The 27,422-nt window shown below is 33.2% G+C and overlaps 1 protein-coding gene across 1 annotated transcript in view; it reads left to right on the top strand.

The window, feature by feature from the left end:
- Positions 1 to 27,422, top strand: part of LRP1B (LDL receptor related protein 1B) — a 1,901,338-nt gene that overhangs the window by 1,198,263 nt on the left and 675,653 nt on the right. Inside the window, exons 19-21 of the mRNA XM_043576625.1 lie at positions 1,769 to 1,849; positions 2,970 to 3,137; positions 19,945 to 20,127. Of these exons, the coding sequence (XP_043432560.1) occupies positions 1,769 to 1,849; positions 2,970 to 3,137; positions 19,945 to 20,127 (432 nt within the window). The remainder of the gene's footprint in view (positions 1 to 1,768; positions 1,850 to 2,969; positions 3,138 to 19,944; positions 20,128 to 27,422) is intronic.

Genomic DNA, 27,422 nt, shown 5'->3' with positions numbered 1-27,422 from the left:
ACCGCGAGATCATGACCTGGCTGAAGTCGGACGCTTAACCGACTGCGCCACCCAGGCGCCCCAACAGTGGAAGTATTTAAAGACGCATTTCTAATAAATACAAGGAAGTCTACCATACATAATGAAACAATTTATGAGAAATACTTAAACTTCAAGTTGAATACATCTATAAACTAAAAACATAGGTATAGTAAAAGCAGCTTAAGTACATTCATGGATAGTAAATGAAAATAACATAGGAAATTGGTGATGGAATAAAGAATGGAGGGAGAGTTTGATGAAGTGAACTCTAAAGACCTGTTTTTTTATTAAGGAAATAATGGCCAGTTTTAGGCAAGCGTAACTTTTCAGAGTTTATTTTCTTATGGCTAAAATGATTGCATATAGTCAGTGTTTTGTTTTGTTTTAAGCTAGGAAAGATATTATTATTATTCATATATTTTCCTCTAAATAGTATTCAAAACTCCAAAAAAAAACTATAGATAAATATTTGTGTAGTTAAATAAGAGGTTAATAATTTGGCTGAAGAAGTTTGGACAGCCAAACACTAGCTCAGCCATCTTGGTAGCCTTGAGACAGAGCCTGCAGGGTACAAGTTGAAAATATTTATGGTCTCCCTCCCACCAAATATAGACTATGATTGTAAGCCACTTGTTTTAAGGAGAAGAGCAGCCATTTGCTACAAAATGGCTTTGTCTCCAGCTGTCAAAAGAACAATATAAAAGAATGTGGGGCACAGATCTATCTCCATGTGGCAATTTCTTTGTATCAGTGAACTGATGGAGGTTTTTTTTTTTTGTCTTCTTTTTCTATTTTTTGATGTCTGTTAAATGAGCTCTTGTGGGTGATAGTTTTATAATCCCATGAATATTGTGCTGAGAGCTAAAATACCTGGTATTAAGCACATTATGTAAACTATGTGAATTGCTTTCACCATAAATGAAAGTCTTTTTCCTGGCAATTGTATTCTTTGATTACTACTACCTTTTGCCTTTTCTTTTCTTTTTCCAATCAGTCTAGATTATTTTCTTTTCTTTTTCCAATCAGTCTAGATTATTTGATCATTTTATGACACTTTGCTGAATTGACTACTCCTTTGAATTAACAAGTTACCTCTTTTTAGAATCTTTTTCTATGCTAATTCTATGTTTGTCTATGTTTAAATTTTTTGTTGTTATAGATATTTAGGGGTTAGGAAAGGAGGTCTTTGGATTTAATAGAGTAAAATTTCATTTTGAATTCTAATTCTTTACTGTTGTCGATTTTCAGATAATTCTTGTGTTTTGTGTTTTGTGTTTTTTTTTTTTACCTTAGAATTCACTCCTCGAAACATTTATAACTGTATGATATCCATGAACTGATTTTATTGAGATGTTTTGTTTGTTTGTTTTTACTTTCACTTTTTGATGTTGACATCTCTAAAAGGCAAACTTAGATCTTACTTTCCTACTTGGTTCTCTGTATTCAGAAAAGGCCTTTCTGTTTAAAGTATACATGCATTACTTTGCGTATAATGAATACACACGGTCTTTCACCAAATGATTCTCCTTGCCTTTCAGTCCCTGTACAGTATTCATTTAAAAATATTAAAAGTATGTGTGTCCTATGTCCTCAAGAAGTTTATGTCACTATGTTTGTATACTGCTTCCTTTGTGCCTTTTGTCGAAGACAGGGGTGGAGTTCTGGTCCCATTAGCAAATGAGATACAATTTAAGCCAAGCATAGTCAGTAACATCTTACCTATTGAATGTTTTTATACCTTTCCTAGAATTTCCAACTTGTGAGCCACTAACTCAATTTATATGCAAAAGTGGAAGATGCATTAGCAGCAAATGGCACTGCGACTCTGGCAAGTACTACTGTTCACTGTATTGCACTGATTTGATTGGGGGCCTGACTGTTGGTGAGACATAGTTCATAAGAGAAGCTTGCAGAGCCAACAAAATGGCTAAGACAAGTGGTAAGAGGGCACCTGGCACTTCAGCGGGGATTAGCATTAAGAGTAATGGAGGTCAACATCTGTCCCATGGGGCAATGAAGAGATTTGTGTTCAGACATTATGCTGGACATCGTCTAATTCGACAGATGTGAAGTAAAGGGGATAATTGAGGAAATGACCTGGACAATTTGAGTTCCCCAAAGCATTTATGTAAAGTGCTCTGTACTCTCAGGACAGAGGAGTTTATAAATTATTATGGAATTATCCAAATGGTCTCATTTCTGCCACCTTGCTATTTATGTACAAATGATGTTTTTTTTTCTTATACTCAATTGTATCCCTATGCTGAATTATACCGAACACAGGTAAATGAATTATGTATAAATCATATATTCTCAGCCACTGATTTCAATTTAATCTATTTCCACTTCACATTTCTCTCACCTCCCTCCTGCAATGGTTGTTAATAAAGAATATAAATCATTGCTAATGATAGTGACAATTTCCCGGTATTAATACACACTTATCAGTTAGTAGGGGAAGGGGAGTACGTAGTCACTCTTCATGTTGGAGAATGGAGAAGAAAGGTCTGAATTAAAGATACGGTTATACACTGTGGGGTGTAGAGAGATTGTGGGTCTGAACAGTTTTCCACAATAATTATATCACCAGCTGTATCATTTCATGAAATTCCTGCACTCATCATTGTCCTCTCATTTTATAATTATTTCATGTCGCATAGATTTGTTGTCAATGGTTAGTGATTTCTGAGTGAAATGGAAATTAAATTTTAAAATCCAAGTCAAGGATTTCTTTTTTCCTCTTTGGTTAGTAGTTGATGTGAAAGCACAAGGGAAGCAATGTCAAAATGAAAATAGTTCCCCCACTGTCCATGGGAAAGTTGATCATTGATTCCTTTATCAAAAACAAAAGAATGCTCTATATACAAAAAGAAACGTTAGAGATTTTGGAAGAAAAATTTTCTTCCTGGGTCAGTTTTCACTCCCTTGATGTTGGTGCTTCTTTCCAGATGATGACTGTGGGGACGGCAGTGATGAAGTTGGCTGTGTTCACTCTTGCTTTGATAATCAGTTCAGGTGTTCCAATGGCAGATGTATCCCAGGCCACTGGGCCTGTGATGGTGACAATGACTGTGGAGACTTCAGTGATGAAGCCCAAACCAATTGTACCAGAGAAGGTCAGTAATTTTGTGACTCTATGAACTATCATTTTAAATTGATAAATAAATAAATAAATATATATATATATATATTCAAATATACATATATTTGAATATTTCAGAATGGATATTATATTTTACTCAGCAGTTAAAAACATATATATTTGGAACAGTGTAAAATAATTTACAGATCACTTTCACTCTTTTATTTCTCTGGTTTCTCATTTTAATACCTCCTTATACTCCGATACCTTCTGTGGTTTTGCTTCCTACTTTCATTAGATGCTTTAGTTACTACGACTTTAATCCTCTCCAACTTCTAAATTGCCAAACCCCAAACCCATCCCCAAGGAGAACAAACAAGCAAACTAAACAAAGAAACAAGAAAGGCATAATTTTTATTTTATTTGAACAGCAAATTTGTTTCCTTAAGGCTTGAAATAACCTCCTATTGATTGTTGATTCATTCCAACTGAATAAGTCCTAGAATGCAAGCTGCAAGAAGGAAACTGTGACAACGGGTCGCAGCAGATCCACGGGCAGCTATACCCTGTCATTTGCATGCGTTACTTTGCAAAATTTGATCATCCATAGGGCATGTTAACAAATTAGAAATCATGTTGGAAATATCATAGGAAAAAATCATTAGGCTGCCAAACATTCATACAATCAGTAACATTTTTTTTTTTTAAGTAGAAGTTTTCTTTCTGCTTAAGAATTTGGAAGAATTTGTCATTCACTCGTTCACTTATTCTACTGATATTTATTGAAGACTTTCTATGTGCCAGTCACTGTGCTTGTAGAAAAAGATAGATAAAAGGATAAAGAAATGTTGTCCCCATTCAGCATTTAAAATCTAGCAGGCAAACAGAGAATAAAGTGATCTATTTAATGAGTTGGGTATTGGAGTGGGAGGCATATATTGAATGATAATAAGAAAGGAATCATTTTCAAAGTGTTTTCAAGGGCATATATTTGTCTTCTGCAACATTTAATAACTTAGAAAATTTCTATAGTTTTTTTTCCTCTGATGTGATTCCTTTTGTCTTTTTTGTTTGTTTGTTTCCTGTCTGTGTCCCTCCCTCCCTCTCCTCTTTCCCTTTATCTTTCTCATTCCCTTTCTCATTCTCTCTCTCCCCCACCCCTTTCTTTATCTATATCTCATTCTTGTGTCAGTTTCTCTCTTATTTCAGTTGGTCCACTAATACATATGAACTAGAGCTTTTTTCATCAACAACCTTGCATGGAAACAGAAATGCTGTAAAAAAATACTTTTTTTCCCTTTTTTCTTTCTATATTGGAAGCATTCATCTGGGGTGTGGTTGGTATGTCATTACTAAGTTACACTATGAATATAAACTGCATTTCCCCCCACCTCACAGATGTCTTTATAGGCTCCTCATGAGGTGTACATCTGTGGCCTGCTGGCACTGCCCCCAATATGCTGTGAAAGATAAATTTCCCCAAAGTTAATTTACTTTCATCTCAGAAGTGAGATCCTATCCCTCTTTTCTATGTGTATTTGTCCCTAAATTAAAATAATTATTGCACATTAAGAAGTTTTTGAGGGATTGCTTTAGCTTCATGAGTATCCAGAGTAAGTGATACACAACCCTTTGTAGCCTCACTAGGTAGTTTCTCAGGTTTGGAGTATAATAGAATCGTTGACTATTGAATGTTAATGACCTTCACTTCTAGAGCACCTCACTTTCACTTATATATTACTCTAAAGAATATACTGTCAATGTGAACATCATGCATTTCTTATATGATTATGGTAATACAGTAAGGAAATGATCCAGAGAATCTACATGATTCTTGGACATGTTTCAAGCACAGAATGAGGAGAACATCCTGAACTAATTTATATTTATCAGATTATAAATTCCCTAATCAAATATTCCACTTGGTGAATACAAGTTGCAGGAACTGAAGAAAGGGAACAGTCTAGGATGACTTTGCTATAAGACAGAGTATTTCAGAGGACATTTACATATTTTTATCCATCATTATTTTATATATTCTGATACAGAAGTTGTAAAATAATCATGGCACATAGAATTGTTAAAGCTGATCAGGAAAGTCATTTTGCACATGCAGGTTTTGTGAGACCATTGCCAAGGTAAAGTAGAAATTTGATGCAATTAGTCATATAATTTAGTCTCAAAACCTGCTGTGGAAGAAAGAGCAGGGGATTCTGGCTTGAGTTTCAAGACTGGCTGTCAAAACTGATCAAATCCACCGTATAATTGCTCAGCACTTTGCTGTACATTGCCTGGGTTAAAAGAACATATGGTGTAGTTTCTCTCAACTTAAATTGATTTCAAAAGGGCAAAAACACTCTTGAATTCACTTTTAATTGTAAAGAAGCAGAAGAAACCAGGAAATGGAACATTCCATATATAACCCCCATATTTAGAAAATTTCTGCATTTATGTTCAATGCATATTCTCTCTGAGGAATTTCTATAGTGATGATCATTGTTTTCATCATTAGTATGATTAATATATGGGGAAAGTATTAATTGCTAATCCCTTTCTAGATTATACTTCTCTCCTTCCCCCTCATGTTGTGATGGTCTTTCCTCTCACTTCCAAGCTCCCATACTAGGCACACAATGTGCAATATCTTTGAAAAGCACTGTACACACACACACACACACACACGGTCTACGAGCAAGAGTAGAATAGAAAGACAATCCATAGCAGACTGATTTCTTTCCTTTGTCTCATTGCCTGTTTATCATTAATTTAGCTCTGATTTGTTTTTGGTTGTGACAGCTTTGGTTGGTACATATTTCTATAGTGAACCGTTAGTAAAGCTACTGGGTGTACAGTTTTTTTTCCAAGTGGAGGAATAGTTTGTTTTTCAAGTGGAAGAATTTGGTAGAAGGGAACACCCTCTAGAGCCTTAGGTCTGGCCATTTAATAAGTATCAAAAGGTTTTGTAAAGAAATGTTTTTACCTGTAAAAACATCAAGAATAAAGTTAAAATGAGACTTTTGTCTTTTCTTACAAGTGTTTAGCTCTCTGGATATAATGTAAAAAAAAAAAAACAGAGGAAGAGAGAGAGACAGATAGATTCTGGACAAATGCATCTATAAAATACCAAATGTATACAATTAATCTTATCTCATTGTTGACAGTTTAATTCATTTGAATTATGTATGCTTTCATTCTTCTACTCTTAAGGGGAATAGTCACAACCATTTTCCCCCAAGGAATAAAGCATTTCTAAAGTAAACATATGCATTTTTTGGGGGGTATGTTTAGACAGCTATTCATCAGGTCAATTTCCATTCATAAATTGTTGTAAAAATTTATACCGAATAATTTCAGCATGGATTTGATGGATAATGGAATAGGTTTCTCCGAATTGATTTTGTCCAATTTTTCAAAGTAAAGAAATCATTTGACCCTAATTTATGGTGATTGTCCTTTAAGTTTCTGTATGGCTGTCTAAAAAAGGGAACATTTACAGCCAACTGTACTAAGTGAATAGGCTGGGTGATGATAGAACATATGTGATCTCTTATTTACATCACAAATACAAATGAAATGCAAATTTAAAATTAAGCATGCATTGACCTTCAGTTTTGATTTATTATGAATAATCTTTAACAAGTTCTGAAATCCATTAGGGAATTAAATGCATAACGTTATTAATGTTATTTCTACAAATGGTCATATTCTTCTGTTTTAACTGTTTAACTTTCCTTCTTCTTTGGAAACTTTCACATTTCTTTTGGGATTTGTATTCATTTATTTATTTATTCATTCATTCATTCATTCATTCATTTTACCTACTACTTCCCTGTTCACAGATTTAAGGAGGAAGCTAGGATAATTTCATTTTATCTTTGTAATTACATAGTCAAGTACAGTATTTGATACACAATGAATGCTAAATAAATTATTATTGAGTGAAAGAGTTTATTTCTTCACTACAAAATTTGATTATACTCTCAGAATCCAACCCTTATTTGTTTTATATTATATATCTAATAACTTTTTCTGTTCCTTTGACTTACTCCCAGATCCTGGAGTTTATGTTTACAATGATGCACAAGAAAGACTAGCTGTACTGATCTATTCATGTACATCTCCTTAATCAAGTCATTTTCATTTATCAAAAAAATACTGGCAGTTTCAACCCATGACTTAATAAAATAAAATAGACAGGACATCTCCCTTATCTTTTATTATTGTTTATTTATTTTTATTTTCTGTCCAAAACAGAGTAAATTCCAGAAAGATAGGAAGAGTTAGTCTGTTTGTTTGTTTGTTTCTGGTATCTATTATTTGATAGTAAATGCCAGTGAAGAGATTCTATTAGTAATAATTTAGTAGGGGCAGGGGGAGGAGTTAGTATATATTAACACTATATATATATATATATATATATATATATATATATATATATATTAATATATATTAGTATATATTAACACTAATTGCCAGGCACTTTACATTTGTTATTCCATTTAATCCTCACAATAAAGATTACTCGATAGGTTAAGATGTTTGCCTGGATTACACAGCTGGAGTTTCAAATAAAGATTTCTGTTTTCTATTCTTCCATCCAGCTCCCTGCTTCTGCAGCTGTGCAATATAACCTACCTCTGCCCTTTTTTCTAACTCTTAATGCGTTAACATTTATATGATCTCCCAATAATTACAATATTTTTCTCAAGTGCATTCTCATTTTTTAACTTTAAGAGAAAAGAAAGAACTTTCTACTTGTTACAGGTCATTATAATGAAATATTCCAAAGGACACTAGAAGGAACGTGGACCATTATATTAAATAAGCTCAGTAAATCTGCCTCTTTTGTTTGTTTGCTTCAGTTCTCCTTTCACTTCCACAATTCATCTTGATAAACTAGATTCTAAAGCTTTGTCATTAGAATAGCTGTGGACTTTCCCACAAAGGCAATTTCTTCAGTTGCCCAAAGAATATGTTAGTCTGCCATAAAAATTTCACCTCATAGATTTAAAAAATATTTTAAACTGGAAGAAAATGAAGAGATCATTTAGCTCAGTTATTTTATAGTGCAGATGAGGAAAAGGGCTCATCTCCATAAAATTATTCTTCTGTTTATGTAACAGTAACAAAAACATGCTGCTTCCTGGAAGGAGCTGATAATGTTCTGTGTTAGAGATTTGAGACTGAGAACTTTGTTCCATAAAGACATTTCTACAAGAGGTTTTGGATTCAAGTGATTATGCTGAATTCTTTGTGGAAAATTCGGAAAGGTCAGACGGTACAGCCAACCTAAAAGGGATAGTATCCTCCCTAGGGACATTGAATCCACTCCAATCAGTGTCGGTATGAAAACTTGACTTGTGACTGAAGATTTGGATTACATATTTAAACATTGAGAGAATGGAAATTAAAACCAATATTTCCTGAATTCCAATCCATGTATTATCCATATCAGCTGAACCCATCATCATGTTTTTAGCAGCACAGTTTCCTAATCACATAGAAAACAAGGTACCAGGATGCCTCAGTTTGTTAAACAACCAACCCGTGTTTTTGGCTCAAGTCATGATTTCACAGTTTTGGTGAGATCTAGCCCTGTGTCGGGCTCTGTGCCAGTAGTGTGGAGACTGCTTGGGCTTCTCTCTCTCCCTCTCTTCCCCTTCCTCGCTTGTGCTAGGTTGCTCGCTCTCTCCCTCTCTCAAAGTAAATAAATAAACATTAAAAAAAAACAAGATAATAATAAATACTACACACAGACTCAATCATCTGTTTGTTTTTCTCTTATAAAGATATTCTGAAGATATTTTCAATTAATTTTTACTGAAACACACAATAAAAGCTATTATTTCTCAATCACTGAATTTTCTTGACAATCAAATATTGTCTTTGAATTTGAGGAAATTAGCAAATTGTGTACTCAGAAAAATCATATAATCCTTTCTTCTAATGGTTTTTAATTATTCTTCTTTAATGAAAATACAGATGGTTTTCTGAAAAATACAATTAAATGCAAATTTGAACTTTATCTACTTTTAGAGAGGTATAATATCTACTTGCAATGAGATACAAATTGGGTAATCTTATTCACTCACAGATTTATTTATTTTCCTTGGGAAATGTTAATACTGAGATATCAAAATAATGTTAATTATTAATGGATTTTATCCATAGGAAACTCTTTTTGTTTTCTGGGACAAAATAGCTCTTTAAAGGTCAATGTAACCTCAATACTATAAACAACTTTTACATCAATAGCAAAGAAGACCCAAGGTTTTTGAATCAACTAATAACAAGGCCTGTTTTGAGAATCCATAATGTTTCTGGCAATGTGATTATCAGTACAATTAAAAATGATTAGATAAATATAATTTTAAAAATAAAATATTTAAAAATGGTTCATAAAATAGGAAGAAAGAAGTCAATTATCTTTATTTAACTATACAGAAATTAATAATAGATCCATACTTCTTCTTAGATAAATTTAGCTCTTGTATTAAGATAGTAATTATGCATTTTGACACCAAATACAGTAATATCTCTTGTTTTTTTAAAAGATACAATTAATAACAAAAGTCAATATGTAATGAAAACACTTAATTTTAATGAAGAACCTCAGCTTGTTTCTTCCTCTTTTAATAGAGCCAAAAAATAAGGGCAAAAGTGAATTAATTTCCATAGTCTAAATTCTGCTCCCTTATTCTTGGGTTGTGGTTAATGATCAGTGAAATGGTAGGACTTCAGGCATTCAGCAGAAAATAGAAAAAAGAAAACAGAAAAGAGACAAAGGACATGGATAATATACAATGTAATTAATTCACCTCTCAGTAATTGAGTATTGCCATTCTTTTGTGAAAGTAAAGAAATAAGCAATTGGATAGAACTTGTTTTTTTTTCCTGTAGAAATAGTTGTTAGTTAGCTTCTTTCAGAACCTATTTAAACTGTCAGCCTTTATTCCTTTATTTAAGTGAACTATCAATTGAATTTACACTTAGATATTATATTCCTGCAATGTGATGAGCAGATTTATTCACTTTTTGTTGGAGAATTTGTTTTTGAGTTGGTATTCATGTACATGTTCATTTCCCAAAGAAAATTAATTGGCATTATTTGAATCTAAAACCTTTCCACAAATAACTTTGGTGCATAAGAGCATCCACTTAAACTACCATGACCTTCCCAGTAAGAATAGGCTATTCCTGGCACAGAGTAGTCACTGGTTTCATAATCTTCCAGCACAGCATTTTGTTATTGTCGATATGTATGCACTTAAATGAGATGTTCTGTGAATCATAACCATAATTTATACCACTTTACAATAGGAGTTGGAAAATATTTTCTGTAAAACGTCAGATAGTAAATATTTTAGATTTTTCCCATTACAACTACCCAGCTCCATTGTTTAGGCACAAAAGAAGCCATAAGAGTATATGTCTACAAATGATTCTGTCTGTGTTCCAATAAAACTTTATTTACAAAACCAGTAGTGGACTAGAATTGGTCTGCAGGTCATAGCTTGCTGACCGCTCATTTAAAAAATATACAGTAAAGGAGCTACAATCTCAAATAATTCTTTATGTGCATGTTTCATAGAATCAATCTTAGACAAAGGCAAAAGATAATGGGGAGGAAAAAAAGGCCAAAGAAAGAAAAGCCATTAAAAATTTCTAAGTAATATTCTCAGGCTCTTCCTCAAACATACACCTTATATGTATATATTCATACACATACTTTCTTATCAGAGTGTTCTGCATTATTTTAAAATATCAAATCAAATAATGTAATCTTTTTATATTTGTGCCCAGTAAATATTTGACACCTGTTGTGAGTTAAGCTTATTGCTAAGCTAAGAAGTAAATTCCAAATGTAAAATATCTATATTGCAACCTGTTTTAGTTAATAGTATCTAGCATATCTATTAAGGTGATTGGCTAATTTGAACAGTATGTGGAAAAACAGACTTCTCAATTAGATAGCCAATTCAACAGATTGATACATTGTGTACAATAATATTTAGATGCTGTAGACATGTATCATTCTCATAATATATTAAATTCTAAATAGAATGCTCATGGTGGAATTTCAAATATCAAAACTTAATTTTAATGAACTAAAAACAATGTTTTACTTGTTTTACATAGATTTAACTTCTATACTTTAACTTACTGGGGGATATTAGTATAACCGCATTGCAATTTTGCTTCAACATTTGTTTTGTGTCTATATATCTATGTATTTTTAACACCAAAATCATTTTAATATTACATAATTGAATTTGTGCTTAGGTGTCCACATATTCTCTTCCATTTCCTTTTCTTCAGCTTTTCTCACTGACCCAAAGAGTAAACATTAAAGATTTGGAATATGGTCTCTTCTTTATTATTAAAATTTCCATTAAATCCAAGGTACCAATAAATAGTTTTCATAGTCCCATCCAACTTCTTATCAGGACAGTCTCCAGTGGAAGCCACAAACAGGGGTAGAAACAGTTTGTTAGGATTGAAAGTAAAACACAAAAACCATGCCCTGGAAGTGTGCTGAGGTGGGAGGAAGAGAGGGGTGGTCAGATTAATAACCAAATGATATAGCATCTGTAATCTAGATAACCTGGAGGCCATCATCAAGGTCCAATAGGATGAGGACAAATTGAAGAAGGAAGCCCTGGGCTTGACTTCATTATTTGTTCACAGCAGAAATTACAGTACTATCTGGCAGGCAGTAGCCCCTAGGGAATCCATCTCACATAACATGGAGAAGATCAGAACAGTGTATCCCACCAACCCCAACACAGGCTCCAGATAGGCTAGAAGGTAGGTTTTAATAAGGAACCCTCCCCTAAGGGTCTATAGAAACCAAAGACATCCTAACCTACTAATGGGATGTTAAGGGTCTCCTGAGGCAGAAGTGGGCCAAGGTTAGATCCACACCCTGTTGGAAAGTGAAATGAAACTATTGACATGCTGCCAAACCAATTCTCAGTAGTTTCAGGGCAAGTGAAGACTATCTAGGAACCTTCAGCAAACAGCTGCCTTAGGTAAAGGAATTATTAATACACAGTTATTCAAGCTAGGAACTGAGCAGGGACTGACACATGGTGATTGTAGGTAATGCAGGAAGCTATGTGCACATGCAACACATAGTGCTTTTTACTTTTCAAAGCATTTTACAATGAATGACAAGTTAATGTATAAACTCCATTAAAACAATAAAAAGTTTTTTTCCTCCCTAGATTGGTCTCACAATTTAAATAATTCATTATATTTGGAACACCATTATTAGCTATTTTCTCAGGGGGGCTTTAACATTTCTTTAAAAAAAACAGTATATTTTTTTCAGCCCTGTTTTTCATGTCTTTTTAACTTTAGGATGAAAAAAATTCCTTTCTGTCTCTCTACAGTTGCTAGTCTTCTAACTCCAAGTATTTAGTCACAGTGAATTCATTTAAATATTGGGATAAATTCCACTGTCAGTTGCCACATTTCCTTCAGGGCTCTGCATTTATTTATTTATTAGATTCCCCAAATTGTATGCTTGGTTTAAATAGCTTCGGGGCAAAAATACAATAAAATTGCATTAGTTAAAAATATAACCAGCATCAGCAACATGAAAACATAACAGTAAAACAGCATGAGCATATACATACAAACATAGTCATCATTTTAACACTCCACTGGGACAAGCCATATTACAAAGATAGATTGTGTGCCAAGCCCTGAAGCTTAAGCAGCTAGGGCTCTGGGGAACCACACAGGCCTGGAACTCAGGTTGGAATGGCTATCATAGGCTCCTCAGAGATATGCAGCTCTCCATCCAGGGGAAAATCAACAACTGTTAACAGAAGCAAATTTCATTTGGCAAGAAGGTTAGGGGGAAATAAAACTCCACAATTTTTTTTCTGTGTGTTTTTTTTTTTTGGCAGAGAACATCATTTCTAAACATCAACACACGCCCAATCATAACAGACATTAAAAAATAAGTCTGGGGTATTTTTATTTATGTCAGGGAATTGGATGAGACCTGGAAAAGGAAAGAAAATAAAACTATGTGTGTATATATATGTGTAATAATCTACTTGACTTTAGTATAAACTTTGAGCTAATGAAATTATATATTGTATTATATATGTAATTGTATCATACACACACACACACACACACACACACACACACACACCCTTGTAAATTTAAAGAATCTTAGATTTTTTTCTTTTCTATTTATTGTCTAAATGCTTCCCCAAGTGATCTATAAATAATAATGTGTATCTGAGCATATCAGGATCTAGCTGGAGGTCTTTCTGTAATTCCCAGTAGCCTTCAGGCTTAAATCCAAGCCATTCAGCAAAGCATACAGGGCCATTCAAAGTCTAGACCTTACCCACCTGTCTAGTTTTCTGTTTCTCCCCTCCTCCATCAAAGACTACAGAATTTTAGGAATGATGCTGACTTTGTTCAGAATATCCCATTCTACTTCTCCCCCTGCCCCTGCCTGTCTCTTAATCATGAACAGAACTCTTTTCTTTTCCTCTGTCGTAAGAATTCTTCATCTGAAGTCCCCAAGTCCAAGTTAGTTTTCTCCTCTGCATGCTCTCATGGTGTTCTCTCCTACTATAGCACTTAGGACATTGCTTTGTAACTGCCTATGTTGCCTGCTTCCTTATATACCCATTCTTTTATGATCTTTCCAAGGCAGCAACAATATCTTCCATTTGGCCACCTGAACTCCAAGAGCCACTTATCTGGTTTCCCTTTTTCCACATAAGCCTCATAATCTCTCTCTCTCTCTCTCTCTCTCTTTTTTTTTTTTTTTTTTTTTTTTTGCTTTCCACACAGCAGCCAGTGAAAGATTTTAATAGTGTAGATTACATTACATCGTCACCATTCCTCTGTTGTATAATCTCCAGTAGATAGCTACATATTGAACTGATCTTGCCATGGATGTGTGTGTGTGTGGTTTTTTTTTTTTTAATTTTCTTTTCAACGTTTATTTATTTTTGGGACAGAGAGAGACAGAGCATGAACGGGGGAGGGGCAGAGAGAGAGGCAGACACAGAATGGGAAACAGGCTCCAGGCTCTGAGCCATCAGCCCAGAGCCCGACGCGGGGCTCGAACTCACCGACCGCGAGATCGTGACCTGGCTGAAGTCGGACTCTTAACCGACTGCGCCACCCAGGCGCCCCGCCATGGATGTTGATAAAGCCGTGCAACATCTAGCCCCTGCTCATTTTAGCCACCCTTGTTCACTTCCTTCTCTTTCTGTAAAAACAAACATTGTTTCCTGCTTTGTAATCTTTGCATTTGTTATTTCCTCTAACTATCCCCTTTACTCTAACTTGCATGGCTAGCTCTTCCCCTTCTTTTTGGTCTCTTCTGAAATATCACCTTTTCAGAGAGACTTCCCTAATCACCCTTGTCAAGACGTTCCCTATACCCAAGTCACTCTTTACAGCAGTCATCAAAGATATTTACTATATATTTTCACCTCTTCTTTTTCCTGGGCACACAGCGAGAATGTACTTCTTGGAAACTTTGTGACTGGTTGGAACCAACTTGATGTGCCTCACCCCCTTCCTCTATAGCGTAACTTTGATCCATTTTATTCACAACATTTACTACTACCTAACCTAATTTATGCATTTGTATAACTATTAATTAAGTGCCTATGCTCCTCTTCCCTCATGTTAGCTCTGTGAGAACAGTAAAGTCTCTCTCTTATGGACTGTTCTATCCTAGTACTTGGAAAAATACCTGGTAATTTGCAATACATGTGTTGAAAGAGCAAATGAAGGAGTGATTGAGGCCAGTATTCTCATTTAAAAAATTATGAAACCAATTTGGTAGATCTCTGCCACTAAGATGTGTGATTGTGGGTAACAATGCTCAAAGTTTTTGATTCCTTGCATCTTTCTTCTTTCCTGACTGGCAACCAATTGAAGAAACAATTCCAAGAAGGCTAGACTACATCATTAGACTTGTAATTTATTGATATTTTCATAAAATATGAAATTTTGCCATGATCTCACAACAGAATAAAATAAATAGTATATTTTATTAGAGAAGAAATAGGCTGAACAACAGTATTAAAAAAAAAAAAAGTAGGGGTGCCTGGGCATCTTAGTCGGTTCAGCGTCGGGCTTCGGCTCAGGTCATGATCTTGCGGTTCGTGAGTTCGAGCCCCGTGTCGGGCTCAGTGCTGACAGCTGGGAGCCTGTATCCTGCTTTGGATTTTGTGTCTCCCTTTCTCTCCGCCCCTCCCTCGCTTGCACTCGGTCTCTCTCTCTCTCTCTCAAAAATAAACATTAAAAAAATTAAAAAAACAACAAAAAGTAAATGAATTTATAGGCACTTCATAATTATTGTATGGGCTAATTATTTCTTTTTTTCCCTATTCTTAAGCTCTACAAGAGAAAGGACTTGCAAGAAAGTAGTAATGGTACAGTGATAAAGAAAGCAGCCTCTAAAGTTTATTTATGTGGGTTCAAATCTCATCTCTGCTGCTTATCTGTATAACTTCAGACATACTTATTGTGGTTTTTGTTTCTGTGAAATGAGGTGCTCTCAAGGCAGTTTTGTTTATTTTTAATTAAAATCAAAAAGAACAGATGAGTGATCTTTTTTTCACTGGGTTTTAATCCATTCTAATATGATTAATTTGAAGCATAAGAAAAATCAAATGCCATATAAACTACTATTTACATGCAAGGTATATAGAATGGGAATTAAAATTAAAAACAGGAAAGTGTGTAATTGGTCTTAGCATTCCCTTGGAGTTTGCCATGAGTCAAGAAAAGCTCTGAATCCCTTCCACAGGGGAAAAGATGCATAACAACATAAAGCATCATGTATAATTTCTGAGATCTTATAAATCCCTAAAGCTTATCCATGGATTTCCTGAATCTACAAACACCAGAATAAGAGACCCTATCCTAGATAGCTTTTGTTTTTAATTGAGTCTTAAAGAACATTATGGACATTAATAGATGAAGTATAAACAGGAAGGCAGCCCAGGTTGGGGGGAATTACCTGATCAGGAGGGGGAGGTATACATTAGTGACATGTGTGTAAGCATTATTAAGGGGATAATTGTTTCACCTTTTAGATTTGAATGTTTATAATGATGTATTGTATCTCCTTCTCCAGGTAATACCATCATTTTAAACTTACTACAATTAGGTGGTTTCTGGTGCCACTTAGTAGATAGTATACTCCCCCATAGAGGTTTAGACATGGATAGTTTAGGAAGAAAAAAAAGCCTCAGGGAAATATCACATTTGTATTTAGATTTATAAGATAAATGTTTATTTAGAATAAGAAAACAGATGAGTGGATTCATTCATGAAGTACAAATAGATAAACCAAATAATACCAAGCAAAGCAAAGCAAACGCAAATGGAAATGGGAAAAAAAACAACAAAAAACAAAAAACAAAAAACAAAAGACCTCAGACAATTAGCAACACACTCTCTCCCTTTCATAGAGTACATTTTGATTTGTGTGACTACGATTTATTTCCAGCTCTAAATGACATTGAGCTAAAAAGCTGAGATTCTATATGTAAAGTTCCCATAGTGCTGGATCACAAATATCCCCTTCTCCCAAAGCAACAATTTGCCTTTTGCAAGTCTCTTTTTTGAATCACATTAATATATATACATTTCTCAGTTTACATAAATCTTCTTGAGAATTTCCCATTACATCATTGAGTTAGTGGCTTAACCAGACTTTAAAGAAGTAGATATTTAAAACCAAATCTGAAACATGTTCAAAAGAATCAAAGCATTACTTTTACAATAATTAATTAAATATAGAATTCCATTCATTATTATTGACATTTTTGAGGCAATATTGCACATGAAGAAATACAAGATGGGAAGAGGAATAGAAACGTGGTGTAGAATTTGGTAATATACTATTTAATTTTATTTAAACTAATGAAATGTTTCCTCAATTAGGTACTTTTAAATGTAAACTATGTTATTTCTTCTCAAAATGTCTTCCTATTTCACTTTTCTATTTCTTTATTTACTTAGCATGCTTATTGTTTCCAGAAATAATCTAAATGATAACCTGGAAAGATGAAAGATTATGAAGACAAAGGACTTTTTTTAAAAGGCAGAAAAAGGATTAGCAATGTAAATAAATCCGAGGTTGAGATTGATCCAAATAAATTCATATATGAAAAATGTTTCATAAATTCTGCTCTAAATTCTATGTAGCTATTGCAAGGAGAGAAACGTGATGAGTTTCAGGATTTTTCATGAATATCCATAAAAAGGACTTACAAAGAAGGAAAACTAATTTGCACAAGGGAATAAAATTAGTGCTAATATTGAAGCAAGAGTGAAATAAAATTTCCCTTACGGGTTCTCACAAGTAGATTCAAAATCAAAAGAAAATATAATTTTCAATTGCCCTACTGTCCACCTACCTCCACCAAGGAAAAAAGTCCACAAGGCAAAATACAATAAAAATGTGTATCTTCATCACTTCATCATAGTAGGAAGCTGTTAATACATATAATGTTGACATTATGCATGTACCTATATTAATACATGTAATGTATTAATACATTAATACATGTATACATGTAATTATATGAGCTGCCAGTCTCCAACTCTTATTTTACAGAATGTAGAAAAATCAATATGCCATACCTTCCATTATTAAGTATTTGGAATCACTGTGTGACAACTACTTGAAATACAACTTTTATACGTTATTGGCTGAGTTCAGACTATAGGTTATAAAATTCAGCTGAGCCAAAGTTTGTGTTTTTTGTTTCAAGTAAGTTTACGTCATAAGTAAAAGAACCAAAGGCCGTTTCACTGCTGCATCAAAGCTGGCTTCTTCACCATAGAATCACTTAAAGAGCTGAATAGCTCTTGGAACATCATTTGATTTGTCTCCTTTGCTCTTCTTGAATATTGAAATCACATAGGATTCTCAAGTTACCTTTCAAAAGACCTCAAGTTCGAACACTTCACAATATCTTGTTTATGAGACCTGTCCCAGCATTCTTTACCAATATAGTTGTTAAGCCCTACCGCTAAATGGACACTCCACAGATATCAAATTAGGTATGGTGGGAGTTTGCTGTATCACATTGCATATATATCTTCCAAATGTGCAGAGACTCTGCCATCTTTATTGTGTGTATGCAAGGAAACGTTTTGTTTAATCATGAAGACTCCAGATACCCAAAGTCAGAATGATTTGCATGGCTAGAAAAATAGAAAAAGAAAATCTCATTTTGGAAAGGACTTCAAAGCCATCCTAAACTCACTGTCTTCTCTGTAAGTTAGGTGTGATGAGTATGAGTGTTCTTTGCAGTGGTTACTTTTGAAAAGAAGTCTTACAGGTTTTCTGTTACTTGGAACAGCTATTTTCTACCAAAAGTGCTTCTTTATTCCTGCTTCAGTGGGGCTCATTTTATATATTTGTCTCATTGTTGTTCATTTTTTCAACATTGCTGCTCCAGAAATACTTAAAAAGTAGAGGTAACTCTATTTTGTGCATCTTCATACTATTGTATCACCTGACATATAATTTTTGAAAGTCTTTACATAGAAACTTTATATCATAGAAAGTAACAGGGTGTAACAACTAAATTTTGTAGTTAAAATAATTATGTACAGATACCCAATTTATTCCTCACAACAACCCTGCAGGCTTCACTTTCTGGATAAATACATAGTAGTTTAAAAAGATAGACTAACTGCCTTGGTAATATAAATGGCATTGTTATCTTTGACCTCAAGTGAATTTAATGTTAACTCATAACCACATGATTCTGACCAAACCATCTTATTACGTAAGTGATAATTCACCTGAAACTTTTTCAAATTTATCATAATAATATAGATTAATTGCTATTATAGATCTATTGTAGATTAATTGCTGAATATAGCTGTATGAAATACACATGTATTACATTAAAACTTCAGTGTAGAAAAATTTATACTAAAATCTATTTTACAGCAGAATGTAGAGATACGGGTTAATGTGATATCTCATAATATTAGATATTAATGAAAATTTAAAATACTGCTGATTATAGTCATATTCAATTGTTAAACTGTTAAACATCCATATAGCCAACATTTATAGTTCCTTATTCTTGCTTAAGCTTACCTGGAGAATTTAACATGTTTTTGGTCACCAGGTTTTGAGAAATACTGTTATCTGGGAACTGTTGAATTATTAATTGATAAATTGAACTTGAATGCATAGTTTCTCATTAAATTCTTATGTGTCTCTGTTCTAATTCTAGAAGTGAAATCTTATGTCCTAAAGACTTTGTTATTTAGAGTTTTTTGTATGTTTTTTTTTCAAAATTTTAAATGTTATTCTTCAAAGATATTATTAGTCAGAGAGTACTTATTTTTTGGTTATTTACCTCTTACTAGTCTAAAGGAAGTTGTCTAAAGAAATGTCAAAAGAGCAACCAAAGGTCTTAACATTTAGTATAGAGTATGAAATGTTTTCCTTTAATATGCCATAGAGAAAAACCCTTCCAAGATTTCATTCTTAAGTTTCTAATAAAAATCATAATAGAATATCTACATATTATCTCACTTGCTCTTCCTTTTTTCTAATGTATGTGGCACTTTCAGGAATTCTGTGGGAGGCAAGAAACATCATTTCCTCTAATTATTAATGTTCCTAAAATGAAATTGAAAATATCAGAGAGTATTACAGCTATTAAACAACTAACGTGAAAATACATTGTCTCTGGCATCGTAATACCTGAAAAGAAGAAAAAATGAAAAAAAATACCATCGAGGAAAATAATAATTTCTTTCCTATCTTTTCCCTGTTGCCTCTCTCTCCCTCATTTCAATTTAAGAGATTCGCTCTCCTCCTGGTTGTAATGGGAATGAATTTCAGTGCCACCCTGATGGAAATTGCATTCCTGATCTGTGGCGCTGCGATGGGGAAAAAGATTGTGAAGATGGTAGTGACGAAAAAGGCTGCAATGGTACCTTACGATTGTGTGATCACAAAACCAAGTTTTCCTGTCGGAGTACAGGTAAGCAGAGTACTGGTTCAGCTTATTCCTTGGGCGTCCTGGAGATAGAATCCTTTTGGCCTATCCTCAATGTATACCTTACCTTCATAAAGTGTTCTTGTGTCTCCAGTATGTTTGCTCTCATTCTATATGTAATAATAGCTAACATTTATTCAGAACTATCGATGGGCCTAGCACAGCTCTAAAAAAATGTGTTCTTCATGAACTCATTTCATCATCCCAGTTCACAGTGAAAAAACTGAAGCCCAGACAAGTTTTTAACATGCTCAAGTTAAAAAATATGTCAAAAGAGTCAGCATGCAGAATTGGTATTTGCAACCAAGCAATGAAGATGCAGAGTCTGGGGTTTCAGGCTTTTGAAGGAGACAAACCCACAGACAGTATTGCTCTTTTTACAGATAAATCCTCAACATAAAATTTGATGAAGATGAATAGAATGGAAATGCAAAATTATATACATTTATTTTCAACTACAGTAGATTCCTAAATTTAATTGTTCCATTGCTAAATTTCAGTAAGACAAAAGTAATGACTTCCATTCAAATCTTTGATTTGTTTTGAAAGTCACTGAAACTTTTATTAATTTTTATGATGTTATTTTATTATTATGACTTTTCCATTTTGTTTTCCCATATATAGTATGTTCTACCTGACGCATTAAACTAACTTATTTATTTTCCCCTCTATACTAGACGATGAGTTGAAATTTAGAGAAAAAATATATTACAATTAACTGTTGTGGTATAATTCATGAAATGGGTTATATCATCAACAAAATAATCCATGGAAAAAATTCCATATTATGGGATATATATTATAGAATCATTTCTGGGATGATGTGAAATTGCTTTTTGAATTGCCTAATCTCTGGATGATTCATTTTGCTCCCTATTATGTATTTCAACCAAAAGGTAGAAATCGAAAGTTATCATAGCTGTGGGTAAAAGAACACTCTGGAAACCATATGACTATGGGCATTTGAAGATATAAAAAGATATGGTGTTTCTTTTTTTGGACACACCTCCTGGTTACAATTAAGCATTCAAGTAAGAAATAAAGAGATAAATGTAAGCTAACATGGGCATAGAGAAATAAATACTCCTGAGGCTCATTGTTAATGAGGGAGTTCTGTTTTCAAAATGGTTACTTTTCTAACAATATTTTTCACAATTATGTGACTCTTTTCATTTGTTAAAGTAAATATTTTAGTTTTGGGCTTACTGATTAAAAACTGTGACTTTAAGTTTAGAAATTATCTTTTTGGAGCACGCTATATTGATTGAAAATTAATAGATGAATAACTTGTTAAATAATAATGTAGGGAGGAAGAACCTTTTCCTATACCCATATTGGATTCATTGGCTTGGACCCTTTAAATTAGACTGGCCAAGGATAGATTAATAATAAAACAAAACCAGAACAAGATTATTTACACATATATCACACATGCATGTGGGAAAACTCAGTGATGAGTGACTGACTCCACAGGATGGTTACAACTTGGGCTTACATAGAAGTTTAGCAAATAATAGTAAATTTGTAGAAAAATGATGAAAGAAACAAAAAGGATTTTGAGTTTATAGGGATGGCAAATTGTAAGCAGGTAAATGTATGGGAGAACTAACAGAAGACAAGGCTAGTTAATAAAGGGTGTGTGTGTCCATTTTGGCACTGATTTTTCTATTTCCTTCATGACAATACACTTCCCTAGAAAAGGATTTATACCAGTCCTCATTTCTCATAAGTTTATGCTTATTATCAGATAAGGGAAGCTATAGCAATGCTTCTTTCTACGTCTGTTGGATCTCAGATGCCTTCACTCAAAATAACGCTTCTGTTAAAATGGCATATTTTGAGGGTAGTATATTTTGATCCCATACACTGGATATCTTTGGAGAATTGAATTCTGAGGGACAATTTTATGTTTGTTCTCTTGGGATTTGGATTATCCCCTTAATAATGTTTTATTCAAACATAAATAAATGTACGAAATACTTATAAACAAAAATTTAATGAGAAAAAGCAGAACTGAAATAAAATTTATGTTGAATTATCAAAGTATAATATATACTGAAATATAGTATAACATGGCAAATATAGTTGATAATACTGTATTGTACAACTGAAATTTGTTAAAAGGGTAGAACTTAAGTGTCCAAACACACCCACACACACAAATAATAAATAATTTAAAAAATTAAAGCAAAATGTGAAAGGTAGTAATTTAAGCATTAATTTCTTTCTAATTTAATCTGTGGCTTAAACATAGTAAACCAAAATTTATTCAAACTATGTAAGGAATCCTAACACAATTATATTTGCATATTATGAATATTGCATATATTAAAGAGAACTTTAAACATAAGTATTGGATTGAAAATGTATACATGTCTATAATACTTTTGATATTTTTAAAATTTACCTTAATTAAATCATTAGCTTTACAAGCTAATATACCTTTAAACTACCCAAGACACTGAATTCAGGGTCCATATTTATTTTTCAAAGACTTCTAAATGCTAGGTTAAACATTTAAAAGTTTTCAAGGTAATCTATTAACATTTGGTGGTTACAGTGGCTTTTCTTTTATACATAAATTGCCGTATATTAGAGTAAAAATGTAAGCAGATTAATGTTACTTTATTCTTATAAAGAAGAGAATGTGAGCTAAATTAAAAGTGCAATATAGTCATTAATATAGAAGAGCTTCTAATTTCAAGGGACCTATTTTTTTTAATGTTTTATTTAATTTTGAGAGACAGAGACAGAGTGTGAGTGGGGGAGGTGCAGAGAACTAGAGGGAGACAGAACCGAAAGCAGTCTCCAGGATCTAAGCTGTCAGCACAGAGCCCGACTCAGGGCTTGAACCCATGAACTGTGAGAAAATGACCTGTGTTCAAGTTGGAGTCTTAACTGACTGAGCCACCCACGCGCTCCTCAAAGGACCTATCTTCGCTAAGAACTACACTCTTCCATATTTGGTCCCTCACACCAAGACCAATAAGTTGCAGTTATATTATAGCTAAGCAATCTGGTGGGGAAATTTCATATCTACCTCTTATGGGAAAGAATCTCAGAAATGCATTCTTCACATTGGAAAAAAGAAAAATATGTGATATTATACAATGATATCAAAGTTAGGGGGATAAGAGGCCCTTTGGTGGTTAGTAAATTTAACCCAAACCTTTCACTTCTAGAAATTCATGTAAGGAACAGCAGAAGTGTATAAAGGTAAATATAAAAAGATTTTCAATGCAACATTTTGTTTTAATGTCATTAAGAAGATGTAAGAAAAAATTTCCTAAGGATGAAATTTTAAGTTCACACTTTGAATCATTTCCCTGATATTAAAAATACATAAAGATGATGGTAAAATATAATAGGAGAAAATGAGAGAGATTTGGTCTTATTAACAAAATACATCTCTGATGAATTGAAATAAAATATAACAGAAGTGGTGGATTGAAGCTGGATGCCTGATTGGATTGGATATGGAGACCAGTAGAGATGCACAGGTTAGGTTTAACAGGAAATGAAGTTGGGGACTGGAGCTAGGCTCACTGATGAAAAAAAAAAAAGAATTGGAATAGGACTCCCTTATTTTGAAAGAAGGGGAAAAAATACATCTGGTTGCTTCCTAGGATGGTTACTTAAATGAAGTTGTGTGCCTAGAGAGATGGAAGGCAATCAAGCCAATCCTCTTGCTGTCTCAGAGACTGAAAGTGATTAAAAGACAAATACAAGATGGATTTGTGAACCATGAGTAGGGGTGGTTATGGAGTGGGCTGAAGTAGAAACAGCAACACCTGTACAGAGTGATAGATAAACACATAAAGTCAGAGAGAAAATTGAGAATTCCTACCCAAGGTGAGATTGAAAAAAAATTATAAAATCCATGAAGAAAAAAATCTCTAATAAAACCAGCCATCAAAAATCAATCATGAAATGAATTTACTCAAGATTAAATGAAAACGAGATGTCTAAATGACATATCTTAAAAAAAGGGCTTAAAAGAAGTATGTTTGAGATCCTCAAAGAGAAAAAAAAATGGAAAAGAATATCCCTAAAGTGAACAAGAATATACCTATATTTGATTATATATAGGTGTATGATATATTGAAGTAGATATGATGATTAGAAAAATTGTAACAGAAAAATGTGGAAAATGATACCTATTAGACTTGAGAATGAAATATGTCAACACGGAAATTTTAAAAAATTCTAGGATGGACATAAAGGAAACAAATTGAAAAAGAATAATGTACATTTTACCCAGAAAGCATTACAGAAAAAGAGAAAATAAATAAATAAGAAAGAGCAGTTAAGATATATGTTGAAAGGACGCTTGGGTGAGTCAGTTAATTGTCCAACTTCAGCTCAGGTCATGGTCTCACAGGCTCCTGGGTTCGAGCCCCAAGCTGGAGCCTGCTGTGGATTCTGTCTCTCTCTGCCCCTCCCCCGCTCTCTTTCTGAAAAATAAACATTAAAAAATAAATCAAAAAGAAAGGCTACAACAGATACAAGAAAGTCCATGAGACAATATAGGTATTAACAGAAACACACACACACACACACACACACACACACACACAGAATAAGTTTTAGCTAAAGTGAAGAACTTGATTCCTCATAAAGAAGTACATTCAGGCTTCTGAGTAAAATTAACAAACTTAACCCAAACTTCTAGAAGTCATTTTGAAATTGGATATCATCAGATACTGAAGCTACCAGAAAGAATATTAAATTACCTAAGAAAATAGGTAATGCCACAAGAAAATAGAGTAATAGATGCTGAGGGAAGAACACTTTCAAGCTATTATTCTATACCCAGGTAAAATATTATTTAAGATAATTCAGACATACAAAGTATACTGTATTTTTCCACATTTTTCCACGATTCTCACTAGGAAAATTATTAAAGCAATAAAAATATTGGTATTAGTGAGAAAACGAAGGGATAAGTTTAGGGGCCAGAATAAAATATTGCTGAGACTAACCACAGCAACAACAACAAAAAAAAACCAAAACAAAACCAAAAAATTTAATTATAAAAATACAATCTTTAATAAATATTTTTAAATGTAAGTATCTTACAGGAAATAATACGTTATAAAGTTTTATACAGCAAAAATTACAGAAACCACAATGAGAAAACAATATTAGGAACAAATTGTATTCATTTATTCTAACCCATTAAAAATCAAATGGAATAAAAATAAGCAAGAATTTAGATCTAAGAATGCCTAGAGCAAATTAATAAAAATATAACACTTTTCTTAGAAGTAAAAAAAAATACACTTTCTTTTACAAGGCTTATGAAAGATTTTTTGAAAGGAGCATTTAGTGTCACAAACATTTAGTGTCACAAACACCTTCAGTAAATTCCAAGAAGTAGAAATTATGCAGCCAGAATTTCCTGATCTAGTAATTATGAATAGTAAACAGCCCTTCTATTTGGAAATTTAATAATAAAGTAAGACACTTTTTTATCTTAATTCTAGAAGGAATCAAACTGGAATTGTAGAACTTTTAAAAAATAAAGATCTGTATATATCAGAACATATGGAATATAAATAAAGCATTGCTCAAGGAAAAATTCATAACTTAGTACATTTATATGCAAGTGTCCCAAAACTCAGTGAATTTTTAGCCTTTAACAACTTCAGAAGTATAAAGTTATAAAATCATCGAAAACATCATCTGAAGCTTTATTTTTAACATATAGCTAGTTTTGTGAATCTTGAATAATGAATGTTTAAGTCTGTTTCTTGTAGCTTCTAGCAGTTTGCTGAACAACAGGAGCTGAAACAAAAAAATAGTAATGCTAAAAGGTTATATTCTAAATTTGCAAAATTACATGTAATGTAAAAGTCAATTTACAAAAGTATAATAGCTTTAGATAAACTTTCAAATAAGTTTTATGCTTACAACATTTGTATTTCTAAAGTTATTAAAGGTTAAAACTGCTCTAAGACTTTGAGACACATATATTTACATTAAAAAATAAAAATAAACCATTTTTAACAATATGTAAGAGAGACAGTATTCACCAATTTCCTTATGTTTTGTTATGTTTCTCTACTCTCTTGCGGTTAGGTTGGGGCCAGGTGACTAGTTCTAACCAATGGACTGTATCACTTCCATGCTAAGGCAGTTAAGCTAAAGTGAGCACCCTCCTGCTCTTTTGCCTCCTATCCCAGTGACCTTTTAAATTATCAGTCTAAAGAGAAAATATGCAGATTTTAGTTTGTTGTTGTAGCAAGCTCATCCTAACTAATGCAATAACTAACTCAAGAAGTTAGGACATACCAACAACACAAACCAAAAGAAAAGAGAAAAACAGATTAAAATTTAAATTTAGAAAAGAGAAACAAAAAACACCATAATTTCAAAATTCAAGCCCTAAGTTTTTGAAAGAATAACCAAATTTGCTAATACATTAACTGACCTAATAAAGAAAATACACTGAAAATTCAGTCCATAAATGAGAACTGGAAAATAATCAGAAATGCTGAAAATCATACCAATTAAAGAAACTAGTCATGTTTTAGAAATTAATTTTAAAACTTATGTTAATAAAATTGTATATTCAGAAAATATACATTTCCAAAATTTTGTCTAGAAAGGAAAATACAGGTAATTTATTTTATTACAATAGGAAAAACAATCAAGATCTGTCCCCTTCTCATCATTCTTCCAAAAGCTCTATGTCCAGTTGAATAGTTCTACCAGATATATCTTTTTTCTAATTTTTAAAATGTTTTTATTCATTTTTGAGACAGAGACAGAGCAGGAGCAGGGGAGGGGCAGAGAGAGGGAGACACAGAATCTGAAGCAGGCTCCAGGCTCTGAGCTGTCAGCACAGAGCCAGACGCGGGGCTCAAACCCATGGACTGTGAGATCATGACCTGAGCTGAAGTCGGAGGCTTAACTGACTGAGCCACCCAGGTGCCCCTACCAAATGTTTCAAGGGACATTGTTCCAATGCTGTTTCATCTCCTCCAGAGCATTTAAAAGAAATAAATCTTTTAAGTTATTCTTTTTAGCAACATAGTATTGGTTTTACAACTCCCCAAAATTATAAAAAGTACCTCCCTACACACAAAAATTACAGACCCTTACTACCACCATTCTAGATAAAGCATGAGCAAATCCAACAGTATATTAAGTGAATAATTGTCCACACACACAAAAAAATCTTCCTTTTTAAAAGCAAAAATGGTCGCAAAGTGACGAAGGCAGTTAATATAGAATAAATAGGGGAAATATTTGAAATACAGATCATAACTAATTAC

Source organism: Prionailurus bengalensis, chromosome C1 (assembly GCF_016509475.1).
Source record: "Prionailurus bengalensis isolate Pbe53 chromosome C1, Fcat_Pben_1.1_paternal_pri, whole genome shotgun sequence".
NCBI classification, from domain to species: Eukaryota; Metazoa; Chordata; class Mammalia; order Carnivora; family Felidae; genus Prionailurus; species Prionailurus bengalensis.
This window is presented reverse-complemented; position numbering and strand designations above follow the sequence as displayed.